This window comes from Cyprinus carpio, chromosome B19 (genome assembly GCF_018340385.1).
Source record: "Cyprinus carpio isolate SPL01 chromosome B19, ASM1834038v1, whole genome shotgun sequence".
NCBI classification, from domain to species: Eukaryota; Metazoa; Chordata; class Actinopteri; order Cypriniformes; family Cyprinidae; genus Cyprinus; species Cyprinus carpio.
In genome coordinates this window covers 22,713,934-22,738,628 of record NC_056615.1, presented here as the reverse complement: position 1 = coordinate 22,738,628, position 24,695 = coordinate 22,713,934, and the positions used below count along the sequence as shown (strand labels likewise).

The 24,695-nt window shown below is 35.8% G+C and overlaps 1 protein-coding gene across 4 annotated transcripts in view; it reads left to right on the top strand.

Moving 5' to 3' along the window:
• Nucleotides 1-10,805: 10,805 nt before the first annotated feature.
• Nucleotides 10,806-24,695, top strand: part of LOC109111989 (zinc finger protein 40-like) — a 54,672-nt gene continuing 40,782 nt past the window's right edge. Inside the window, exons 1-3 of one of the 4 annotated variants that reach the window (XM_042744967.1) lie at nt 10,824-10,943; nt 11,194-11,289; nt 14,453-14,614. In XM_042744967.1, coding sequence (XP_042600901.1) covers nt 14,575-14,614 — 40 coding nt within the window. In that variant the 5' untranslated portion in view covers nt 10,824-10,943; nt 11,194-11,289; nt 14,453-14,574. Of the gene's footprint in view, nt 11,290-14,452; nt 14,615-24,695 lie in introns of all 4 variants that reach the window. The other 3 variants (XM_042744968.1, XM_042744969.1, XM_042744966.1) reach the window with 3 other exon arrangements.

Here is a 24,695-nt window from a genome sequence, read left to right as displayed (position 1 = left end):
TACTGTAAACATGCTTTTGCATGTTTTTACAAACTTAGGCCACAGATGCTGTCCACAGAGTTACACTTGTTTTGGAACAATTCATTTGATTGTGGCTGGAATTTTGCAAGCCACAAACCTGAATCAAACTGAAATGTGGAGTGATTTGATTTATACAGTATTCATTTGGGAGTGACTGGAAAAGCTCAGGCTGATATTTTCCTCACTCTGAGTTATCTGTACAGGTCTTTATTTAGCACGTTCCGCTGAGACATAACCCCGACCAACAATCTTCCTGCTGGTTCTTCTGGAAAATTTGACAGCGTTCTGTATTTAAGGACAACATTGTTTAAAATGGACATATGAAAAAGTCATGGCCCTTATTTGGAACCATAAAGAAACACTTTAATTCTTCATTGTCAAGTCAAGTCACCTTTATTTATATAGCACTTTTAACAATACAAGTTGTGTCAAAGCAACTTTAACTAATTAAATAGGAAAATAGTGTGTCAATAATGCTAAATGATAATAGTAAACACTAAATTTTCAGTTAAAGGCAGTTCATCATTGAATTCAGTGATGTCATAATCCAGCTCAGTTCAGTTTAAATAGTATCTGTGCAATCAAGTCGACGATATCGCTGGATATTAAGTGTCCCCAACTAAGCAAGTCAGAGGCGACAGCGTCAAGAAACCAAAACTCTATCGGTGACAGAATGGAGAAAAAACCTTTGGAGAAACCTGGTTCAGTCAGGGGGGCAGTCTGGCCAGACAAAACCAGCAGGTCAATTCCAGGCTGCAGCAAGGACTCAAGTGGTTCCTGTGGTCTTGTCCCGGTGGCTGTCTAGGAGACAAGGTCTTCACTTCAACAGTCTCTGGGGCTCATCTAGTTGTCCTGGTCTCTGCTGAAATTCAGGGCTGTAGAGGTCATCTCTAGGTTGGTTCAGTGTTGGTTGGTTCACATTCTCAATACTTTTTGATCTTAAATAAGCTTTCTTCTAATGACATTCTAGTCACATACAGATGGAAAAGAATATCAATTTTTTTGTCCTCTGATTGGTTTGGTGAGATTTCTTTTTTGCCAGGACATTTAGGCTAAAGATTTTTCAGTCTGCCATTCTGGATCAACATTTCCATTAGTATCCATAGGAACGCAGATCCTAAGTACTTTAACAGTGACAGCAGATTAAGTCCATTTTGTGTTTAAACTTTAAATCATATTAAATTGTTCTTCCACTCCACTTCCACTTTCAACTCTATAACAACTTTTATTACCTTTACAGAAATAATGATTAGGCCTTCATGGGCAGAATATGAATTAATGAAGATTTTTGGACATTGTTCCTTGGCCTAAGTTTATTTTTTCCCCTCAATATGTTAAGCATTTACATATAGACCATCTATCTTTTAGGTTTAGTATAGAGGGTATGTTTTGTTCATTTTAAACTCGATCAAGTGTTATCCTTTAGCACCGTACACTGTAGCTTTAATTTCCAAAGTTCCACAATAGATGAAAGAACTAGAATATTCCTCAAAGTCTCTTTGTGTAAAGGTGTCTGCTAAATAGAAAAATATAAACGTGATATGATATAAATGAGCTACCATAATAAAATGTGGCCACAGTCACATTCATCTGATTTGGAGATCATGAAGTCACTCTGGGTTGCCAAATCCGTGGTTTCACCGTGGAATTGAGCTACTTTTAAACTGTTTCTGTGGGTTGATTTTTCCTTGCTGGTTAAAGGTTTGATATATTGCACAAATTGCATTTGACTGAAATGCTTGTACTGAAATATTTTACCCATTTCATATTGGAAGCAGTGACAAAACTGCTAGTTGATAAGTTCTGTGACAGAGGGGCACTGGTAGTATTTGAGCTCTTTTATGAAGACAAAATATCTTTTACATCATTTTATGATTTCAAACATATTTGTCAAAATACTAGCGTTTTTAAGGCCTTTATTTTAAAGCCAAATGTGAGTACATTTTAAATACTCTCTCATCACAAACATACAGGAAATATATTTAGGCCTATATTTTATATATCTCCAACCTGAACATTTATGAACTGCAAACATCTCATACCAGTGGGCCATGAGTCATTGCCTGAATCATATCGGCAGAGCCACCTGTGGGCTTCCTCTGCAAACACACTATAAAACAAGTTCGCTCAAAAGACATGAAAAACCACAGAACGATATCCATAAAGGTTAAGCGAGAGGAGTCAAGACCATTTAAAAAAGGGAAAGAAATAAATCAAGAGAGGCAGATTAAATGGAACTTAATAGATTGAGTCCATACGGGAAGCAGCATGCATTAGGAACACCTGCACTGATGTCCAGAGTGAAATAATAACACGTAATGCAACAGTCTAGCAGATGGCTGGGAACCGAGGTCGAATGCCAGATGAATGAAGTATGGAGGAAATACTGCTGTCTGAAAAAGCACTTAGCACTGTTGCTTTAGGTCAGATCACAGAGCGAAGACAGATGAGGAAGGACCCCAGAGAGGACAAGACAGAAAAGTGAAGGGAACCGGAAAGTAAATGACCTTGGTGCAGTAATAAAACGAGGATCACACAGCCACAAGCTTTAAGAGATTCACAGTATTGCTATTGATATCACTCGTGTCGTGTGTGTGTGTGTACCGAGAACGACCATGCTTTTCTCATTAGGACAGTTTGGGATACTCCGAGGTTTTCCAAAATACGGAAGTGTTGTTTGTTGATCCCACAGGCATGTTTGCATGAATAGATTTCACGGCACTGAAATGTAAGCAGATTTTAACAGCAGGAAAATAATGGCAATATTGTGGTCTTGCTTGCCAATAGAGGGCTTTTATTCATTTTTTGACCTTTCCTTTGCTATAAATAACTTGAGAAAGAATGTTAAGAGAAAAGAAGCCAATTTATGATTTGTTTTTGAATTGACATTCCTTACAAATAAAGTATCACAGTATTTTATTAATTTATTTCGGACAGTCTACCATAGTATTATCATGTTTTTAAACAGTACCATATTACAGTAATACAGAAATCAGCAGTTTTTAAATGTGCAACAGCATAACAAACAGCAGCACCTTTTGACAAATGCATTTAATTAAAATAAAATAAAATAATAATCAAGTAGTGCATATTGAATAAATAAATATGAATTAAATGATAAATTCTTAATAATATAAATAATATTAAGAAAAAAATCAATAAATAGCATGGTTTTCTTTGAAGTACATTGACGTAAATACCATGGTAACATGAATATAATCTTACACTGAAAGAAATGGTGTACAAACTATTGTCACTTAAAAAATTGCTAGTAAATTTAATCAAAAAGTTTCAAAGAAAGGGCAAGTAACACACTGATTTAAAATCATTTAAAAAAATGTAAAAAAAATTAAATAGTGTTGTTTTGTAAAATGTACTCCAATAATCATTGAGAACTTTGAATTTTAATTTTTTATTTTTTTTACAGTGTACAATATCACAGTGTTCAATCACTCTACCATCATGTAAGAAAAACACATTCTAGAAGTACGGATCACCAATATCCAGAGCCTGAAATTGAGCTCAGATCTCTTAGATGCAGGTCAACTGAGTGTCAACCCTTTTGTTTGAACGTGGCGTGGGGCAGAGGGACATTTGAAGCAGGAGAAGGAGGGGCGGGGCATGGGAGTCAGGCAGTTGCCTTGGCAACAGCCTCGGTTATGTAACATCATATGGTGGTGTATAAACAAAGAAGTGAGTGCAATGATGAGAGACTGCGCTTCCCCCGCCCTCCACCACTTAAAACCATTACAGCACATCACATCATATCCACATTACATAAAGCTGTTCTGCAGAGCCCGGCGGACAGTTAAACACTTGACTACAGATTGCGTTATCAGCGCTGATTGACCATTTCAAAATAGAGTTTTAAAAATAGTCTGCATATGAAAACTGACATGGTTTCAATGCTGATAACAGAATGATAAATGATTCAGATATAATTGACATTGATTGGATAGGAAAAAGCATTTTCAGCCTTTTATAAAAATATATATATATCTTTTTTTTTCTTGAGGTTTTTCGGCAACTGTTTCTTGCTACTTTTTAAATATATTTTTGGCAGTTTAAGAAGGAAAGAATATGAGAAAGCAAGGCAAAAGAAAAATGTGAAAATAATTGAAAGAAAATCTGAAGGAATGAAAAGAGTGGCACTGAGAAAAGTAGTAGGAAAAGTTTAAAAGAAGGAAGATTTCAAAAGGAAGATTTAAAAGAAAGTATAAAAAGATCAAAAGAAAATATGCTAAATATGTAAAAAAAAAATCAGTAAAATAAAGTGAAAGTGTGATGATAGATAGATAGATAGATAGATAGATAGATAGATAGATAGATAGATAGATAGATAGATAGATAGATAGATAGATAGATAGATAGATAGATAGATAGATAGATAGATAGATAGATGGATGGATGGATGGATGATCCATGTGATTTGAGGAAGATGAACTCAGGTCTGGCCGCTGTACAAGTGGCTCATTGTTCCTAACAGTGAGACGGGCAGATGTCGTCCTGCTCTGAACTCCCTCCAAGATAATAATAGCTAAAAATTCCCTTTGCTTCCAGTGTGGAAGAGCAGACTTGCTTCTGTTTACTGGTATTGTGTGATAACTATTAGGCCTATTAGGTTAAGGTCATTGTAAACCCTGGTTAAAGGGATAGATTACTTAAAATGGAAAATCACCATGAACTACAGTACATTGATTTTGTTTGATATTTTTTAATATATTTTTACTTTCTTCCTTCTGAGGAATGGCCCTGTTGAAAAAAAAAAAAAACATATGCTGGTTAAGTATGTTTTAAAGCATGGCTGCTGGTTTAAGCTGGTCAAGTGCTGGTCATGTGCTGGTCCTAAGCAACTAGCTCCTGCTCAGGACCAGCTTAGGACCAGCACATGACCAGCACTTGACCAGCTTAAACCAGCTCAAATCAGCAGCCATGCTTCAAAACATACCTAACCAGCACGTGCAGTTTTTTCAATAGGGAGAAGAGAAGATATTTTGAAGAATGTTGGCTACCAAACAGTTATGGTTTCCATTGTTTGGACAAAAAAATTACAATGGAAGTCAATGGGACCTGGAACTGTTAAGTTACCAAAATTCTTCAAAATGTCTTCTGCTTGTTTAATTTAGTAGCTTATGCGCAACAATTCTTGAATTAATACTTTTCTGACCATAAGCTGAAACTGGGCAAAGCATTTCTATTTCCCAGCATGGGAGTGGATTGGGAGAGTAGCCTAAATGTTGAAATAAAGTGTTATTTTATGTGTTTTTTGAAGACAGTTTAGAAACAAGAAGGCTTGTTATTGTTCAATGTTCTGGTATTTTGGAGATTTAGATGTGTTTCTGTTATGTTTAGAAGGGCTTGTCCTGGTTTCCAGTACAAATTAGTTACTTTGTGCACCAGATTTTTTTCAATTTAGGGTCCTTTAACTTTTTTTTTTTAAGTACAAAAAAGGCAGTAGAAAGGAGTTTTGCATGCATAAATACATATTACAGTGATTTGGGAATTGTTAATGGGAATTATATCAGTTTCAGCACCTTGTAGTTAATAGATGGCTTAACATGTATGAACTACACATAACAGTGTTACAAAATGTAGCCCTGCTAGCTTTTTATGCTAATAGCTAATTTGTTTGTCTTGAAATAGCCTCTAATTAGAGAGTGAATGTAAAGGAGGTCCAAAGCTGACATACAATAATATGTTCAGTTAGCATTCGAAGGCTTCAACGGAGTGTAAGATGACACTGATTTCTATCTGCACTGGATGAAGTGCTAGCTAGGGTATGCAAATAGCTTATTATTTTTGATGTGGCGTGGCTGAAACACGATTGCCCCCAAAGGACGTCTGTTCAGACTCCAGAATGCACTTAGGATCAGACTGCATGTCATGAAAGCGGCAGCGCACAAGTCTCTCGCATCGCTCAAGGGATGATGCAACATGCCTCATTCATTGAATGTTGACAAACTATAGCTAGAATTACATACAATTACAGAAATCCATATGTTGATGTGACAGGAGGTCAAACCCATTTGGTTACCAGCATTCTTCTAAATATATATTTTTGGGTTCCACAGAGGAAAGGAAGTCATATGGGTATAAAAAAAAAATATATATTTTGAAGAATGTTGGTAATCAAATGATCCCTTTGACTTTCATAGTATGGACAAAATATACAATGGAAGTCAATGGGAACCAAAACCATTTGGTTACCAGAATTCTTCAAAATATATATTTTTGGGCTCCACAGAGGAAAGAAAGTCATATGGGTATAAAAGAGATATGTTGGTAACCAAACAGTTTCAATTATGAAAAAAGAAAGTGGTATTGTTAAACAGATGGTTTCAGGTCCCATTAACTTCAGAGAAAAATAGAATGGAAGTCAATGGGAACCAAAACCATTTAATTACCAATATTCTTTAAAACACTTTTTTTTTTTTCCTGGAAAGAAATTCATACAGGTTTAGAACGTCATGAAGATGAGTAAATAATGACATTTTTTTTACTTTTAAGTGAACTATCTCTTTAGCTAGTTTGGTAGTGGTTAATATTTATTAGTTTTACATGAAAATTTAAGTTTATTCAGAGGGAATTTATTCAGAGAGAAGTGATTTCATTGCATTTTGATCAAATATTATTAAAACAAACACTTTTCTCAGGAATAATGTGCACTGATGAGTCATTCACAATAAAAGCAGGAGTGTCTATTAAAAATGAAATGAAAACATTATAAATAGGAATGTCATGTTTGCTTTAAAGGGTTAGTTCACCCAAAAATGAAAATTAGGCTGCGTTTTACTCACCCCCGTGGCATCCTTGGTGTATATGACTTTCTTCTTATAGACAAATCTAGTTGGAGTTATATTAAAAAATTTATTTGATCTTTCAAGCTCTATCATTGCAGTCAGCGGGTGTTGCATTGCTTCAGTCCAAAAGACCTGAAATAAAAAGCGCCCTTCCATTAAAAAAAGTGTCTCACACAGTTCCGGGGGGTGAACAAAGGCCTCCTGTAGCGAATCGATGCATTTTTGTAAGAAAAATATCCATATTCAAAACATAATAATCACTTGAATCTAGCTTGCGCTCACTGTTGTAAACGGAAACAGTTCCGGGGGAATTACGTTTGAGGTCAGCTTTGTGCATGCGCCGCTCAGAAGTGACGCACTCGGAAATGCAGGGAGAGATCAAAACAAAACAATGGGCACTAATTAGAAGTACAAAACGAGGATTTGTAAAGAAGAATGTCAGAGGATTTCGATATAAGCCAAGAGGAGACTGGTTTTCCTTTGCTAAAGTAAGGAATCTTTGCTTCTTTTGATTCTGTAAACAACATTGGTTTTCATGAGACTCACTGGCACATGCACAACACTGACCTCCATACGTCATGCTCCTGGCACTGCTTCTGTGTACAACTGTTGGCGCAAGCTAGATTAAAGTGATTATTACGTTTTGAATATGGATATTTTTCTTACAAAAAAACATCAAGTCACTACAGAAGGCCTTTGTTCACCCCCCGGAGCTGTGTGAGACACTTTTTTTTATGGAAGGGTGCTTTTTATTTAACTTCTTTTGGACTGAAGCAATGCAACACCCGCTGACTGCAATGATAGAGCTTGAAAGATCAAAGGCAATTTTTAATATAACTCCAACTGGATTCATCTGAAAGAAGAAAGTCATATACACCTAGGATGCCTTGGGGGTGAGTAAAACGCAGCCTAATTTAAATTTTTGGGTAAATTAACCCTTTAAGGATTCATGCAAAAGCTATAGACTGAAACAAGTACTAACCAGCTTAGCTAACTAATATCGCTTGAATAATTTATCAAAAGTTTTTTAAACATTTTCAAACAAACTTAAGAAAGAAGAGCAGAGGCATAAAATGCAGGATGCCATTTTGTAATCGGTGGCGGCTGAAAGCGAGTGAGTCACCGTGTCAGAATATGGAGAGTGTGCGGGTGGCTGGTTGTCACCGAGGCATCTCTGAATGGAACATCATCACCCCCTCAAACTCAGACGGGTGCTCTGCACAGGGACCTCAAGACTACGTGTGATATGACGTGCTCCTGCTCTAGGACAACAGTTTGTGGGGGGTTTGTTTTATGCACCAACTGTAATTAAAAACATCCAGAAAATGCAGTTTGTATTTCTGATTTAATACAGCTTTTAATTACAAATGTTGGAAATTTAAGTGAAAAATTTTATGAAAATATATATATAAATATAATTTTTAAAATGTTTGAATATTAGACTTGTATGACAACAGAAATGGAGCCTGACATGAACAAAACTGCTAACTAAACTCTCCAAAATCAAAATAAATGCAACTCAGAATGACTTGAGATATTGCTATTATATTAAGAACTAACAGTGAAATTATTTTAACAACTATTTACCCTATTTAACCATATTTAATGGACCTGAGTTAACATGAACCAAAAATGAACTATTATTAACAAAGATTAATAAATACTTTAACAAATGCATTGCTTATTGTTATTGTCAGTTGTTGCATTAACAGATGTGAACTAATTGTAAAATATTTTAAAAAAAAGTGAATGATCAAGATCTCCAAGATCAACATCTTGAACTTAAATGGAAGTTGGAAAATCTGGAGTCACTTGATCGGTGTTACAAATCTGGGCTGTGGGTTCCAACAGCATTGTAAGCTTAGCTTGATTGTAGCTCCATTGGTTTCAATAGGTCTATGATGTAAGGGAAATGAAATGCAGTCCAGATTAGTGAACTAGAAATAGTGCAGAATCCTAACTTTCTGTTTATTCCCAGGCTTAGATGAAAAATCCCAGATTTTTAGTGTGCCAGTGATCCCACTGTATGTGTGTGCTTGTTTGGGCATTTAAATATAGAACACAGAGAGAGAGGCAGAGAGGGGGAGAACACATATATCTAGCGTGACGCTTTTCGCCCCCTATTCTTCGTCACCAACACACGTATGTACGAGTCCCTGTGGGCTTGTTGCTGGAGGAAGGATAGAACAGAAGTCACCTCTTCCACCTTCATTAAAGAGCTATTTATATTCACAGGGCTGAAATACTCTGACCTTTCTCATTAAGCGATGTGTCATTTTTGAACACAAACACCCGTGGACATATTGTGAGATGCTTTGGATGTGGGTTAAAAATAGCCGAGCAGCATTATTTGTGCTATCTGGTGATGTCTCAGGGTGGCTTAGTATGGTTTTCTGGTGGATATGTGGTGTCCTGTGGTTCTGCACACACATCTGACTCTTGAGGTCAACATTCATGCACATTGCTTACTGCAACATGAGGCAATTGTTTTCATATTCAAAGAAAATAATGATCATTATTTGATAATGATCAGTGAATCATTATTGTAAGAACAAGCAAAACATCCATCAGTAAATCAGTTTTAGTTTTAACCACCATAACTGTGATAAAGTCTGGTTTTAATTCAATTCTGATTGGTATTTGAATGTGTTCAGTTTTGGAAATGTATTGATTAGTTGGTTTGCCATGGGCTGTGATTGTCACTCTTAAGGGTCATCGCCGACAATCAGATGGCCATGACAGACTTAACTGCAAATATAAATGACAAAGCAAACATTACTTCTTGTATTTGGGTCTGTCTTCTGAAATTCAGTTTTTTTTTTCTTTGAAATACGATTCTTATGTTTAGATGTCACCACTGTAGGTCATCGTGCATTCTGTAAAGCTGCTCTGCAATGATCTGTATTGTGAAAAGAGCTATCTTATATATTCAACAAAATCTTTGTTGATTTTCTTTTTTGAAAGCATAAACCATCCTTCCTATAACATTACATTGATAGTTTTATAAGACGTTTCCTTTTATCACCTTGAATGTCCTGATTTGTCATTGGCGGTTGTATAAACTGCTGGGTAGATTACAATATGTAGTTTGTTACTAATTACAGATCACATGGCGAAAATTGTAGTTACGTAATCTAGGTTTATGTAATGTATTCTGACTGCTTTGTAGATTACTTTTAGATTACTTATTACCTAACTTGTTTTTAACTTATCATTAAATGTACCACATTAATATAAAAAAAGCTGAAAGAAAATATAATTCATTCTTTGAAATGCATTAAACATTACATAACTCCATGGTTTTCCAAAACTCTTACACTGGTTGTCTGTTTAAACAGTCAAAATAAAGTTGATTTCCTCCTAAGCTCCTCCTTTCTCGGTACCTTCGCATACTGCAACGAACTATTAAAGGAATTATAGAAAACCTAAAAGTGGATAACTCTATTTTATTCATTTTAAATGCACATAAATCCAAAAACTTATCACTGGCTGTAACATAAGTCCATATTTTTCTTTGAAACATCAGTCATAAAACGAGCACACTCAGTGCTATCGGTTTTACATGACTGTGAAACATTACAGTTGAAGCGTTTACATTTTCGATATGATTTTGCGTATAATTACACTGCAATAAAACTCTGTGCTGCATTCTCCATTGTTTGCCTGGATCTGTGCGGGAAAGCCCAGCGCTGGTTGAGGGGCACAACGTGACCTAACAAACAAGGAACCTCCGGGAACACCGTCAGTCCTGAACTATGCGCACATGGGGCCTATCTGAGGGGTCCCGCGAGAAGCGACGCTTTACAAATGACTCTTAAAATGCGCTTTTGCAAATACGCCTCGGTAAAGCGCATTAATTTCGCTTTTGTGCTATGTTTATGAGGAAAGATTATAATATTAGTCACTCAGATGGTGCTTAACGCGTTTTTTTAATGTGCTCCATCGGCCGTCAGGACACTCCCTGAGCGCGTTTGCATCGGTTAGGAGGCGGAGACGGGACCCCCGTTGACGTCAGTGGGCCTGTCGGTTTCCTGCAATAGAAAGTGAGGGAAGATAGAGCGAGAGAGGGGAAAAACAGACCTCTGACCGTTGAAACCCTTGACAACAGTTCAGACTGCACCTGTAAGTACCGAAAGTTAAGAAATACACGCGACTTAATAAACGTTTAGACGCATGGTCCAGTGCGTAGCGAACGCATGCGGTGCGTAAACGCACCTCCAAGAGCTGTTGTTTTGGAACACAGTGTTTCCAAAAACATTTTATGGGTTGTTTAAACTTGTGAGCATGTTTGTGTGTGTTTTACGCTGATTTTGCCTGGCCTCGGTCGGTCTGTCTGTACCGAGCCGGCCCGTGTTTTGTATCTCGCCGACAGCGAACGTCTCCAGAATCCTAATACGCGGGGTGTAAATGTTTATCAAGCCCGCAACGCTGCTGGAGAGATTCTCCGAAGCACCGACCGCGACGGCAGGTAAGCGCCCAAACACCTTCCCTTGACAATGGGATGCAAATGAACGCGTTTCGAATGCGCTTTGCACGTCTTCGGCTGGTTTAAAGGGCATTTTGTTGTCGAATTAGGGAAGTGTTTGTTGTTCATGTCCTGTTGCAGAGGGGTTTTCCCCGGCTCCGCCCTCTTCATGTGTTTCTTAAAGGCAGTAATGCGCCATTCATCCAGTGCGCACCTGGATTTGGCACTGAACGGTGGCATGTAAGCGTAGTGGCTTTTATTGAAAAACGTGGTGGTTTTGTGTCAGGCTTGGACACATGGTTGACTCATCGCATGCTGGTTTTATAGGCTGTAAGCATGTCAGGTTATCACTGGCACGGTCTGCCTTACAGGAGCAACCCCCGTTTAGTGCCATCTTTTTTGCCATTGCATGCATGCAAAGTAGGCTATGTATGTGTCCCATGTGCAGCAGTTTCTGTTGGCTCTGTAAGACTGGTGTCAGGGTGTTTCCTAATAGCTTGATTAATAGATTCTTTTAACATTTTGCATTCATGCATTTAGCAGATGCATGGCGAATTTTATTAGTATGTGTATTCTTTGGGAATCAACCCCCTGACCTTGGTGTTGCTAGTCCAGTTACATTAATTCTGAAATAGCGTATTATTGAAATTCTGCAGTAATATTAAAACATTCTAATTCTGATGTAAGCAATATTAAAATTATGCTGTAACATTCCAAATCTGCAATAATGTCATATTCAAATTCTGCAGTAACATTGTAAAATTTCAGTTCTGCAATGTCCTGTTCAAATTCTGCAGCAACATTTTGAAACAACAAAAATATTTAAATTATTCAGTAACATTGTACAGTTTCAATTTTGAAATGACTCAATATTTAAATACTCCGGTAACATTGTAACATTCCAATTCCAAAATGATGTAATATTCCAATTCTGCAGTAACATTGCACAATTCCAATTCTGAAATTAAAATGTTGGAATGTTGGAATGTTACAGTGTTACGAATTGAAATACTAATTCTTTACTAACATTGTAACATTCCAATTCTGAAATGATGTTGTATTCAGATTATTCAGTAACATTGTAACATTCCAGGTCTGAAATAACATCATATTTGAATTCTGCATTAACACTGTAACATTCCAACTCTGAAATGAAGTCATATTCAAATTCTACAGTAACATTTTTGCTCTGAAATAACAAAATATTGAAATTCTGCAGTAACATTCAAATTCTTAATTAACACAATATTGAAATTCTGTAGAAACATTGTACTTTCAGTTCTGCAGTGTCATATTCAAATTCTGTAGCATTCCAATTCTGAAATACTGTAGCTAAATATTTAGATCCTGCAGTAACATTGTAACATTTCAGTTTTGCAATGTCATGTTCAAATTCTGCAGTAACATTGCATTTGCATGTGTGTGTATAAATGTATTTTTCCAATTCTGCTGTGGGTAGATGAAATAATTTTGAACAGTAGACATGCAGTGTAATGTAGGCTACATAATTTTGTGGATTGTTTTATACTTATAAATAATTCAGGAACTGCATGTTATATTTCTACTTTTAAAATATACTTGTCACATTACAGAAAGTTTAAAATGAGTGTGGAATTTTTTTTAAAAAGATAACCATTTACAAGACCATAGGTGCATGTTTACACTTTAACAATAACTATTCTTATATAAGTATTTGTTGTTTAAAAAAAAAAGAAGCACAAAAAACTCAACTGATCCATTATGCATCAACATACTTATATGGGGGGATTTTATTTGAACACACACTGATTGTCCTTTGACAGTATTTGTCAATCCCGGTCCTGGAAAAAACTGTCTTTCTAATCAAATGCACCTAACTCCTTGTCCTGAAATGGATGCGTCAAATAATCCAAAATGTGCAGTGCAGGAAGGCTTCCTGGAACAGGAGTGAGAAACACTATTCTAGATGTGTGTAAAACCTGGTGCATGCGCTGTGTGTGTGAGTGTGTGTGTATGCTGAAATCCTCGGGGAGGTGATGTCATTGCTGTAGAGCTGCACACGGAGGGAAATCATACACACTCGTAGTAAGCGTTATATAATGTGGTGAGACGGAACATTCGCGTGGAATCTGGCACACGCCATAACGGGATACATGTGGGAATGCATGGGCGAGGCATGTCAGATGTTTGCTTCATGCTGCAATGGAGCTGAGGAACATATAGAAACAAAAACCTCCTAAACATTTAAACAAAGAGGATCTTGTGTAGAATGTGGGGCGTATTTGCATCTATTCCTGCAGAGCCAAAACAATGCCTTTGCCAGTTTGAGAGCTGCAGTTATAAAATGTTTTAAAGACTGGTGATTTTCATCATAAACAACCTGTCAACATTATTGTAGAGGATATATATCCACCAGGCTGATTAACTGGATATTTATCAGCATTGATACAGTCTATGGATAATGCACATTTCCTATTTTTAATGTAGTTGAATACATTATCTCTCTATCAGTTGACAACAAGATGATGTCCTCTGGTGTTTTCATTACATTTATGATTTTTTTATGCTTTTTTATGGTGTTTGGGTGCATTTTTTTTAACCATTAATTTAATTCATTCAAACTGTGTGTTTTAATGTTTAGGAGTTTTTTTCCCCCCTCTTTTTAAATGAGCGAAATGTATTTTTTAAATACTAAATATCACTGTATCTTCTATTTAGCAAATTAATTTATTTTTCATCGTTATTCAAAACCTTTTTTGTGGGCCCTTTTTTAGTGTGCTGTTTGGCTATATAGGTTTAATGGCTGTAAATTGTCCTGACAATATTTGTAATATTTAGAAATATGTCTAATAATAAAATTACTGTGAAATTTTGACCCGAATAGCACTTTTAAAATTCCCCAGAGGGTTTGCAGCATGGCAGAGATGACAAAGATGTAAAAGTGCAGTTAGTCAATGCATCGACGGCAACAGATCATTAAGATCAGAAAACTGATTACTGCTCACACTTCTATATCTATGTCAGTCCAGCTAAAACATTGGTTCTTACTGACAACACTAGTGATCTGTCACAGTAGCTGGAGCTAGAGAAAGATGAAGCCATGCTAGGGTTGTTACCAGCAGCAAGAGTATGTGTTTGTGGCCTGTTTTGTTTTTTCTTCAGTTTACTTGTCTCTCATCTGTCCCAGATGTGCAGAGGGTGTCTTTCCTGTGCGGAATAGGAGATCGTCTTTCCTCCCTGTGACCGGCTGCATTCCATCCAGCATCTTTCCGTAGGATGTGTCACTGAGCCAGTGGAAAAACCCTGAAAATGCCACGTACAAAGCAAAACAACCCTAAAAATCTGAAAGGTAAGTGTTGTCTTCCGTTTGACCAGATTTCTGTTTGCTTAGGTTGTTTTTGTTGGGTCATGCCTTTTCCTTTCGAAAGGTGTCAGGAGGTCTCTGTGTGGTTGAAATGTCTGTGAAGTTTCTTCATAGAAGGGAAATATTTGGCTAGCTAGAAAAGCGTAGGTTTCCCAGTCAAACTAGTACATTTATTTACGTGGCTTGGGCTATTTTTGTATATTTTTGTTCTGTGTGAAATGACACATTTATTTACCACAAATTAGTTAGTCATTAGGAGACTTGTGTGAGTAAAAACTGTATGGTTTCAGTTCTACAGTATGTGTTTCAAAAAGTGTTTCTAATAATCCTATTTTCTCGATTCTGTGAAGTCAATTGACTGGCACAGTTTTCTTTTTCTGTGTTGATGTATTTCCTCTTAAAACAGGAAGTAGTTGCTGGCAGGTGGCGTTTGAGGGAGGGACGTCCTTTTTTCTATAAAGTGATTTTGTGGATCAATATTTATTGACATTTTCCGGAAGAGATGTATGCTTACTGTGACTTGTATTCAATGTTTAAGAGTACACTAGCATGTAGACAGCATCTGTTTGTTTAATTACAGTAAGCAGTATTTTATTAGAATTCATCTGTGTATTTTAATTCTTGTCATTTTCATAGAATTAAATATGAACTAGCTGTAGCAGAGTGTGTAGCAACCCAGATTTTGGAGTGTTTGGATAGTTATTGCTTTGAGCTTGGCCAAACAACATGAATAATTTAGTTTGATTACTGAACAGCATCCACCAGAGATGGCTGTGACTTTTCTCAATATTAGTATTATTAAGTGAAGAGAGGGACCAAAAAAAAAAAAAAAACAGAAAAACAACAACAACACAAATGTCCTTTTTTTTTGCTTTTATAATAAAGACCACAGAAATTAACATGATGATTGTTTCTTGTTTAAAAGCAAGTTTATGATTTTAGAGGGTTATGAGGGTGTCATTACAATTTGACATTAAAGTTCTAGTAACACTTTGGTCTTTAACATCCTAAATGAAAAGCAGATTTTAAATAGTGCCCTATACACACAATGAGAACCTTCAGGGAAACACACATAAAACGAATGCAGTAAACATTAACTAAATAACAGGAAATGTAACATGAAACTAATGTAATAACTAATAACAAAAATGAGAAAAAAAACTAAATTATTTATATAAAATATAATCGTTTTGGATGTGTCACATAGAAACTTCTGGGTAACTTTTACTGTCTTTTACTGTAAATTATTCAGTAATTCATAGATTTTACTTGCAAAAACCATACATTTGAGGCTATTTTTCAGAAAATGGCATATAATGCTATATTGTTCAACCTTATGTTAAGGCAGATTACACACTGGAAAAAAAAAATTAATAACAAGCAATTTTCACACAGAAATTGCTAGAAAATTTCACAAATAGTTACAAAGTAGCAACAAGTAACACGTTGAATTAAATATTAAATTCTGAAAATGTAATTAGTATTTTATTGTAAAATGGACTCAATCAGTTTTTTGTTTTGTTTTGTTGTTTTTTTACAGTGAATTTATCTAATTAACAAGTTTTACTTCAGCATTTTTTTTTCTGTAAAAATTAGTAAAAAAGGTACCAAGCAGTTTTGGAGACAGTCAAATAATTTATTTAACTTTATTCTTCTCCAGAACAAATACGTTTTAGTGACGTAGGGCCTATTTCTCGAAGCCAAGGTTGTTTTAAATGTTTCTGTGATGGCGGCAAGGAAATGCACCAAGCATGTCGCTACACACAGAAATTGCGCTCCCATGCATGACGTTTCTGTGGAATCCTAGACATTTCCTTTTTACCAAGAAAGCCCCCACCTCAAAGTCCAGCCATAATTCATGCCATTTCATGTTCAGAAGCAAAGTTCCTTGTCATTTATGATATCGAAACTCAATATTTTGCATAGAATCCAAGTGCAATTCAAATGTTGAAATGCAATAAAAGTTACATTTAAAAATATAGTTTATTTTTGGACTCTGTAGTATTGAATAGTGTGGCATTGGGTGTGTAAATGAAAACGGCTATGCAGCAATGTTTTGAAAGAACATAAAAAATGAAAGAGAAAGAAAAATAGCAGAACTAGAGGTTTCCCTCCTTTGTGTTGGGCGGCTGTGTTATTGGTGTCATGGATACAGAGGTGACCTCTGTCTATCAGCAGAACACACCCATTCTAAAGCATGTCAAAATCGAGTCAGACGGTCAAAGCTTAAAAGCATAAAGCTTTCATTGTTCTTTGAAGTTGCCGTGTTTCCAGGTTGTGTTTACTGTTAGGTAGCATGTTGAAATCATTGCTAGGTGCAGACTCAGCCAACATGTCAGTCTGTGTTTTGTTTCGTGCATGTGCGACTCGTGACTTCAGAGCAGAGCTGGAATGCTTCAGTGACGCAGTTTGCGGGTAAATGGGCAGGAAGTAAGGAACCTCTTCCCCCCCAGTTGGACTCAGTATGTTTACTTTTCTGAAACAGCTGGTCTCCAAGCACACATTGCTCGCATCACGTCGTTGATGACCCTTAAGTCACCTGTTTTTCTATTTACAAAATTATTAACCTTTGAGGGACAGTGTTGAAGCCAAAGATAAGATACTAATCTGTCACAAATATTTTTTTATGCTTTTAAACCTTTTTAACAGTATTTTACCCTTACTAGCTAAAGGAATAGTTCATTTATTTGTTTACTCACCTTCAAGTTGTTCCAAACCCATATGACTTTCTTTCTACAGTAGAACAAAACTTCACAAAGGTCTTTTTTAAATGACACTTTACGTTAACCATCGTTTTTAGCATCACAACAGGCTTTTAAGTCCAATTTTTGACTCAGTATTAGTGAATTATTTCCTTGCAGAATGCTATCTTACTACAGAAGACTTGAAATGAGCAATAGTAGTCTCTTAGACTGCTTTATTGTGTTTTTTTGAAGCTTATCAGGTGTAGCCGCTTGTCCTGTTGTTATGTAGTGTAAAGCTGTGTGAAGATTCTTCAAAAATTCCCTTTTGTGTTTCATGGGAAACAAATTACAGTGTGCGGGTTTGGATTGGCATGAGGGTGAATAAATAATTACTGAGGTTTCATTTTTGTGTGAATGATAGTGTGAATGTTTTTTTTTTTCATTAGCCTTTGATCAGGATTGAGTGCTGAGGTATTGTCGCTGTAATTACCCTTTTGGTCTGTCTTGTATGTTGCGTATTAATGATTTTATTATTTGCTATTATATTCTTTTAATTGAACTTACTGTACAGCACTTTGGTCAACTTAGTTGTTTTATTAGGTGCTTTATAAATAAAGTTGGAGTTGGATTGCTTTAAAAAGTGCATTTAAAAAGGTTCAAAGCAGCCTTCTTTTTGTTAGAATGTTGTTCCTTTTTATGAGTGTTTTGTTAAATATAATGGAAGGGTCAGAGCTCTTGAAAAATCTGTACAGTAGTGAGTTTTCCGCTTGTAAACGTACCGTGAAAGGAGCACAAGGTGTTGAAAAGCTGGAAAAAGCGTTTCTGGTGGAAAGTCTTGCAGTCATGAAATTCCAAAGTCAGTTTATTGTCAATTTAGCTGTTAAGGGTTTTTCTGAGTGCATGACTTTATATACATAAACTGTTTAAATAATATTTTGGGGTACATAAATACAGTAAAAGCAGTAATAATGTGATATATTGTTACAATTTAAAAGAACTATTTTCTGTTTAAATATATTTGAACATTTATTCCTCTGATGCAAAGCTGAATTTTTAGCATCATTTCTCCAGTCTTCAGTGTCACATGATTCTTCACAAATCATTCTAATCTGCTGATATCCTATTATTAATAATGAGGAAAACGTGATATTTCTGTGGAATAAAGCACATTTGTTTGAAATACAAGTCTGCTGAATATTATGAATTTACTGTCCTTATCCTTGTTTTTTTAACAGTTCATAGAAGTCCAATTTGTATGCGTGCAAATAATTTTGTTGGGATTGCCTAGGAAAAAACAAAACTGTGGTTACCAAAACAATGTAAATTAGTCACGTCCTGGTGTCTGCTTCCTTTAGACATGTTATGCTTTTCTGCAGAATGCATTAGTTGTTAATTTGCATGCAGAAAGACCGTAAAGTATGCTTTTTAGAAATGTGGGAGTATGTTGAATGTCAGACCACGTTGCCTTTAACCGTCCCCATAACATTTTAGAGTGGTATTGTTGGCACAGTGACCGTAGGTGGGAAAATTGCGGCATGCCAATGCAGGAAGTTTCTCCTGCGGGCCTTCCTTTACTTCACATTTCTAAAGCACCCATTAAAATGTTCTCTGTCTGAGATATTGAATCAACCTGCTCTCCGTCTAACACACTTCGCCCACGCGCAGGTGGTGCGGCTCGCAGACTGTTGCAGCTTGTGTTGGTGGTAGATGACCGCAGAACACAGAAATGGAAAAGCCCTTTTTAGTGCAGCACACGCTCAGTAGTCGTACGAGACAGACGCTGGAACGTCCCTTTGAAGCTGCAGGGGTAAATGTTGACTGCGTGACCCAGAAAAGCTGTTAATAATCAACTCTCGGGTTAGTTTGCTGACCTCTGTGGAGTCCAGGCGGGCGCTGATAATCTCAGGTGTCACATGCATTGGGCTTCTCACGGCCGTGATGGATGGGTCCATAGATTCAGAGTTGTCACTTTAAATTGTTTTTTTGGCAGATGCCGCTGTTTCTGTCTCAGTTCAGTCTGACTTCTCCGTTGGCGCAGGATAAGACTAACCTCCTTTAGGAATAACGCGGAGGAGAGACACGCATGTAGTATCGCTGTCGAGTGTTTCTCATGGTTTATGAGGTGTGGGAGGTTGATTCGATGTCGTCCTGCATGGCTGAGCCAAGTTTGACATCAAAAAAACTCTATGTAGGAGTCACACTGTGTGTCTATAGACACACAGTATACGATTTTGGGTTTGACATTTCAGGTGGGCTCAAGCTAAAAAATGCTTTTTTTTCCCTTTTAGATCCACCTATACAGGCTGCTTTTGCTGACGCATTTAAACACCCTCTTTACATATGAAATGATTAACAGCAATTTGCTACACTCATGTGGTTTGCTGGTTTTTTCTAGTTGGCAGAATGATACTGTGGTTGTAATTTATTATTAATTATTTGTTCTAGGATCAAATTTGCCAATAAATGATCATTCTCATTCTATTCAAAGGAATAAAATTGTCCCTTTGCAGAAAATTGGCACAAAATCGAAAGAAAAAAAGTTGTAGCCATTGTGGGATTTAAGATGTAATGTTGATTGAATATATTGCTCTGATCAGATGAGATTTGCTTCTCTGGGAAAATGAAGCCACATGACTTGTTGAGGCAAAGTCACATGACTTTTTAATCAGGCATCTAGGAAAATCTGATTTCATGGTAGTTTGTGTATGCATTCATGTCAAGTTATTGGATAAACATTTTAGAGATTTTATTTACATTTTTAAACACACACCCATAAAAAAAATTAAGGGTCATTAAGATGTTTCCATATTTTTAAAAGAAGCCTCTTATGATCACCAAGGCTGCATTTATTTGATCAAAAGTACAGTAAAAACAGTAATATTGTAAAAAAAAAAAAAAAAACATTATAATTTAAAATAACTGTATTCTGTTTAAAAATATTTTAAAATCTAATTTATTCCTGTGATGAAAGATACATTTTCATTCTGATATGCTGATTTCCTCCAGAAACATTTCTTGTTATCAGTGTTGATAACAGTTTTTTCTTTAATCTTTAATCAATTCAGTGCTTCCTTATTGAGAAAAAGTGTTTAAAAAATCTTACTGACCTCAAACTTTGAGTGCTGATTTGCATTTTTGGACTTTTTTGGAGTAAATTTTAAGTACTGAAAGTACAACAAACTGTTTTATTTCAAAAGGTCAAAAACATAAATTCTAATATTGTGACCTGCTGAATGAGCCTCAGTATGATGAATATTTTTCCTGTAATTCACATTAGTTGTACATTTCGTTTTAGATGAGGAGATGAAGCGATAGAAAGGCAGTCTGAATGCCGAGTGTTGTTTTTCTCAGGGCGCACATTTGTTTCAGTGCTGTAGCGGCCTCACCCTTCTGTCTCCCCCTAAGCATCAGAGGTCAAGAGGTCAGGCTTGGGGTTAAGAAGAGGTCTTGAACTCAATGTAGGGCCTGAATTCTAGTCTGTCTAATCCCAGAGACAGACCTTATGAATATCCCGGAGTTGTTTCTGTCTAAAGTTGAATGGTTATTGCATCTCTGTTCTTTTTATAGCATTTCAAATGTAAGGCTGCAGCGGCAGCTGATGTGAAATCAGCATAGACTGTCCTTTCACTGTGATGTATAAATCATTCCGTTATTTCATGAGAATAAGGGTCATGTTTGAAGGCCTGATCTCAAACAAAGAAAGTGAATATTTCTGAACAAAACATGATATCGAAATCAAAGCAGTGCATTCCTATAGATGTGTTCACATCGGCATTTATCAGATGCCAGAACAAGGGTTTTGCATTTTTTTTCCCCCTTCTGCTTCCTCCTTTTTGTTTTTAGTTGTTTTGCTAACCATTTGGTAGCTGAGCTGTTGTGCTTATTGTAAATCCTTTAGTTTCATGATTGTTTGCTAACTTTTGTCTAGTTTTTGGTTTTCATGTTCTTACCGAAGTCAATTTTATTTTCATTCACTCTGAGAAATATTAGTTTTGGTTTTGGTGTGAACAGGAATTATTAGCAATGACAGTATTAGAAAAGTTTGTTGTTTATAATATATATATATATATATATATATATATATATATATATATATTATATATATATATATATATATATATATATATATATTCTTTTTAAATGTATGTTTTATTATGAATCAATGGTAGCCAATTTCCGACCACAAAATAAAATAAATAAATAAATGTGAAATAATTGTGAAATAACCTCGGAACTGAAAGTGGGAAAAAAGAATTGTGTGATTACCTTTGCAATTTCTTTATTCTGTGGCAGAAACAGATTTTCATATGAATCTTTTTTTATGTGCTTCTTTAAAAAGTACTTAAATTTCAAAAAAGCAATTGTATGCATACATTGTAGGTATACACAATATTATGCATTTAAATATTTATTTTAATGATTTTTATTATGGTACTACATTTCATTTAAGAGTTAAATGTGATTTTATGAACTAAACTTTTACACGAGAGACTCAGTTTTGTGAAGATGTAAATTAAATTAAGTTTAGACCCTGATGATGTAGATGAACTCTGGTAACAGTTTCAGATAATCTCAATAGAGATCCTGTGATGGAGTTTTGATGTGGCTTCAGATGGCTGGATTTTTACCTGTTGTGTCATGCTTATGAGGGCAAAGCATTATTTCCGCACTTTACTGTACAGTTTAAGTAAGTGAAACCCATGCTGTTCTCTCTCTCTTTCTCGCGCTCCTTGTTCCCTGAGGCTGGGATCACCCTCCGTTTTAGCAACAGTAACTAAAACAGATGCGCAGCAACAGGTTTGGCCATGTCTGTTTGGCTCCCTGTAAACCTTACAGAGAAATTTAAGAGTGTGTGAGAGAACAAAAACTGAATGTGAGAGACTATTTTTTATAGTGACGTATGGAACAATTGTGCATGTGTGTGTTATCAAAACCAGTTTTGCTCTGGTCAGCAAAGATTTTTAAAACCGCTTCAGAATGGGTATGTATAATGAGGGAAAAAGATATAATTCTGCTTTTTATTCCTTCAAGGAATAATTACTTTTCCCCCATCCACGGAAACACTGACTCTTTCCAGTAATTAAGCTATAAATTTAACAGCTTAGCTTTTAAAAAGTATATTTTTACTGCCCAAAAAGAAACTGGGTCCAGCACGTTTTGGTTTTGCAGTCATGCACCATGTTTCTTTGTTTGCTCAACATGGGCTTTTCCTAACATCAGTGGAGAAATGCAGGCCATTACTTTAGGCCCATTGGTCAGAAACTTTGCAGGAGTTACACTTGTCTACTGTAGTGCGGAAATTCATTTGTCCATTATATTCAGTGAGAGGTTGCAGTTGCAGTGCAAAAGAAAAAAAAAGAAAAAAAGAAACTCAGTTGTACATTAAAAGTACATATTTCACAGTTGATGGGTAAATTTTATTTTGGCATAGTATCTTTTAACACACTATGCATCTCATTCATAAATAATGAGGAATGTACTGTATAGGCTACATGTAAATAGTTTGTATTAGTGCATGTGTCAATTAATACTTTTGAAATTTGTAATGTATTAATCCTGATTCTTGCCTACTTAGGGTGGATATTGTATGTTACTACTGTTCAAAAGTTTGGGGTCAGTAAGATTTTTTAATGTTTTTGAAAGAAATCTCTTATGCTTACCAAGGGTGTATATATAAAAATCAAACTAAAATATTATTACAATTTAAAATAACTGTTTCTGTTTGAGTATGTTATAAAATGTCATTTATTTCTGTGGTGCAATGCTGATTTTTCAGTAGCCATTAGTTTTCAGTGTCACATGGTCCTTCAGAAATCATTGTGATTTGCTGTTTAAATACTGTGAAAATTAAAGAACAATATTAATCTTTGTTTTAATATGGTGAAAATTCTGTGATTAATTTTCCCAGGTTTTTGATTGATAGAAAGTGCAAAAGAACAGCATTTATTTGAAATGGAAATCTTTTGCAACATTTTAAATATGTCACTTTTGATCAATTTAATGATTCCTTGCTTGAATAAAAATATTATTTTATATCAATCGCAAAAAAAAAAACCGACCCCAAATTTTTGTCAGCAAGTTTATTTGTAGAATTTTTTTATGAAATTTAATATACCTTTTGAATAATTCTAATAAGAACTGTTTATATAGTGTAAACTATTCATAAAAAGGATGGTTAATGTTTTTACAATTTACACATAAAATCATTCTGCTTTATGAGTGAGACTATGATTTGTATGCACTGATTCTGATTCTCACATACTATTTAGAGGGACAGTGTTTCAATCGGGATGCTGTCTTTCTCCTTCTGCTATGTGATGTTTGTTTGCTCATATAAAAAGTATTTGAAATCCATTACAACATAAATGACTCTGACTGACAAACTGGTTCAAATCTGTTACAAAAGCAAGGTGTCATGTTTCAGTTTGTGATTGCTTTTGTGTAACAAGCAAAGGTTGTATCTAAATATATTTACACAGTTCTTTAGTTTGTTGCTGTTATAAAAGAAACCCTTACAAAAAATGTCCATGGTAACAGTAGTTTTTGCTAAAAGCTACAACAAAAAAAGACCGCGGTAACTCGATATCAGCCTCCATTGTTTTCGCTTTTGGTTTTTACAGTAGCAACAGTAACTGTAGTATCAGTGTTTTGGTGAAAACTATGGTTACCATGGTAAAAATGACCCTTGTTTTCTTCTGTGAGGCTTTTAGATGTCCTGAAAACCCTCAAATTGCTTCCTCTCTTAGGGTTTACAATACCTCCGGAGTAAAATTGCAGCTCACTGCTTCCCTCTTACTGCATACAAGGTCTTTTTTGGCTATTGTTCGTTCTTGCATTTTTTTTTTTTTTCGTTCATTCCACCCCCTCACTGTGCATGAACACCATTCAGACTTTCATTCTGAATGTCTGTCAAGCTTTGACTGTGTATCGGACCGAAGTGACTAATGCTGGACAGACGCCACCCACCTGCTATAAGCTGAAAAGGTTGTGCGAGTGTGTGTGTTCTCACACTTCAGGCCTGCGTGTTGCCTTATTTTCTCCTCAGAGCTGATTCACAGAGGTATTTTGGTGTAAGCGCTGCATGTCGATTTAATGTTTAGAAGAGATTGTGTATTTACATGCACATTTTCAGGGGATATGCCCACATACGCCTGAATACAGGAGTTTAGGCCTTCGGGTTTTGTGTTTAAAACAGCTTTGTTTGGCATGACAGATTAAGAAACAGTGTGGAAACTGTGTGTTTTGTTTCTCTCTCTGTGTTTTCACGCAGTCAGTGCACCACATGCTCATTGCCGCCGTGTCTGTCAGCATGCTGTAATGCTCTTTTTGTGTCTGTTTAAACGCATTGCAGTTCAAACACTACGTCACACTGGTGAACAGAA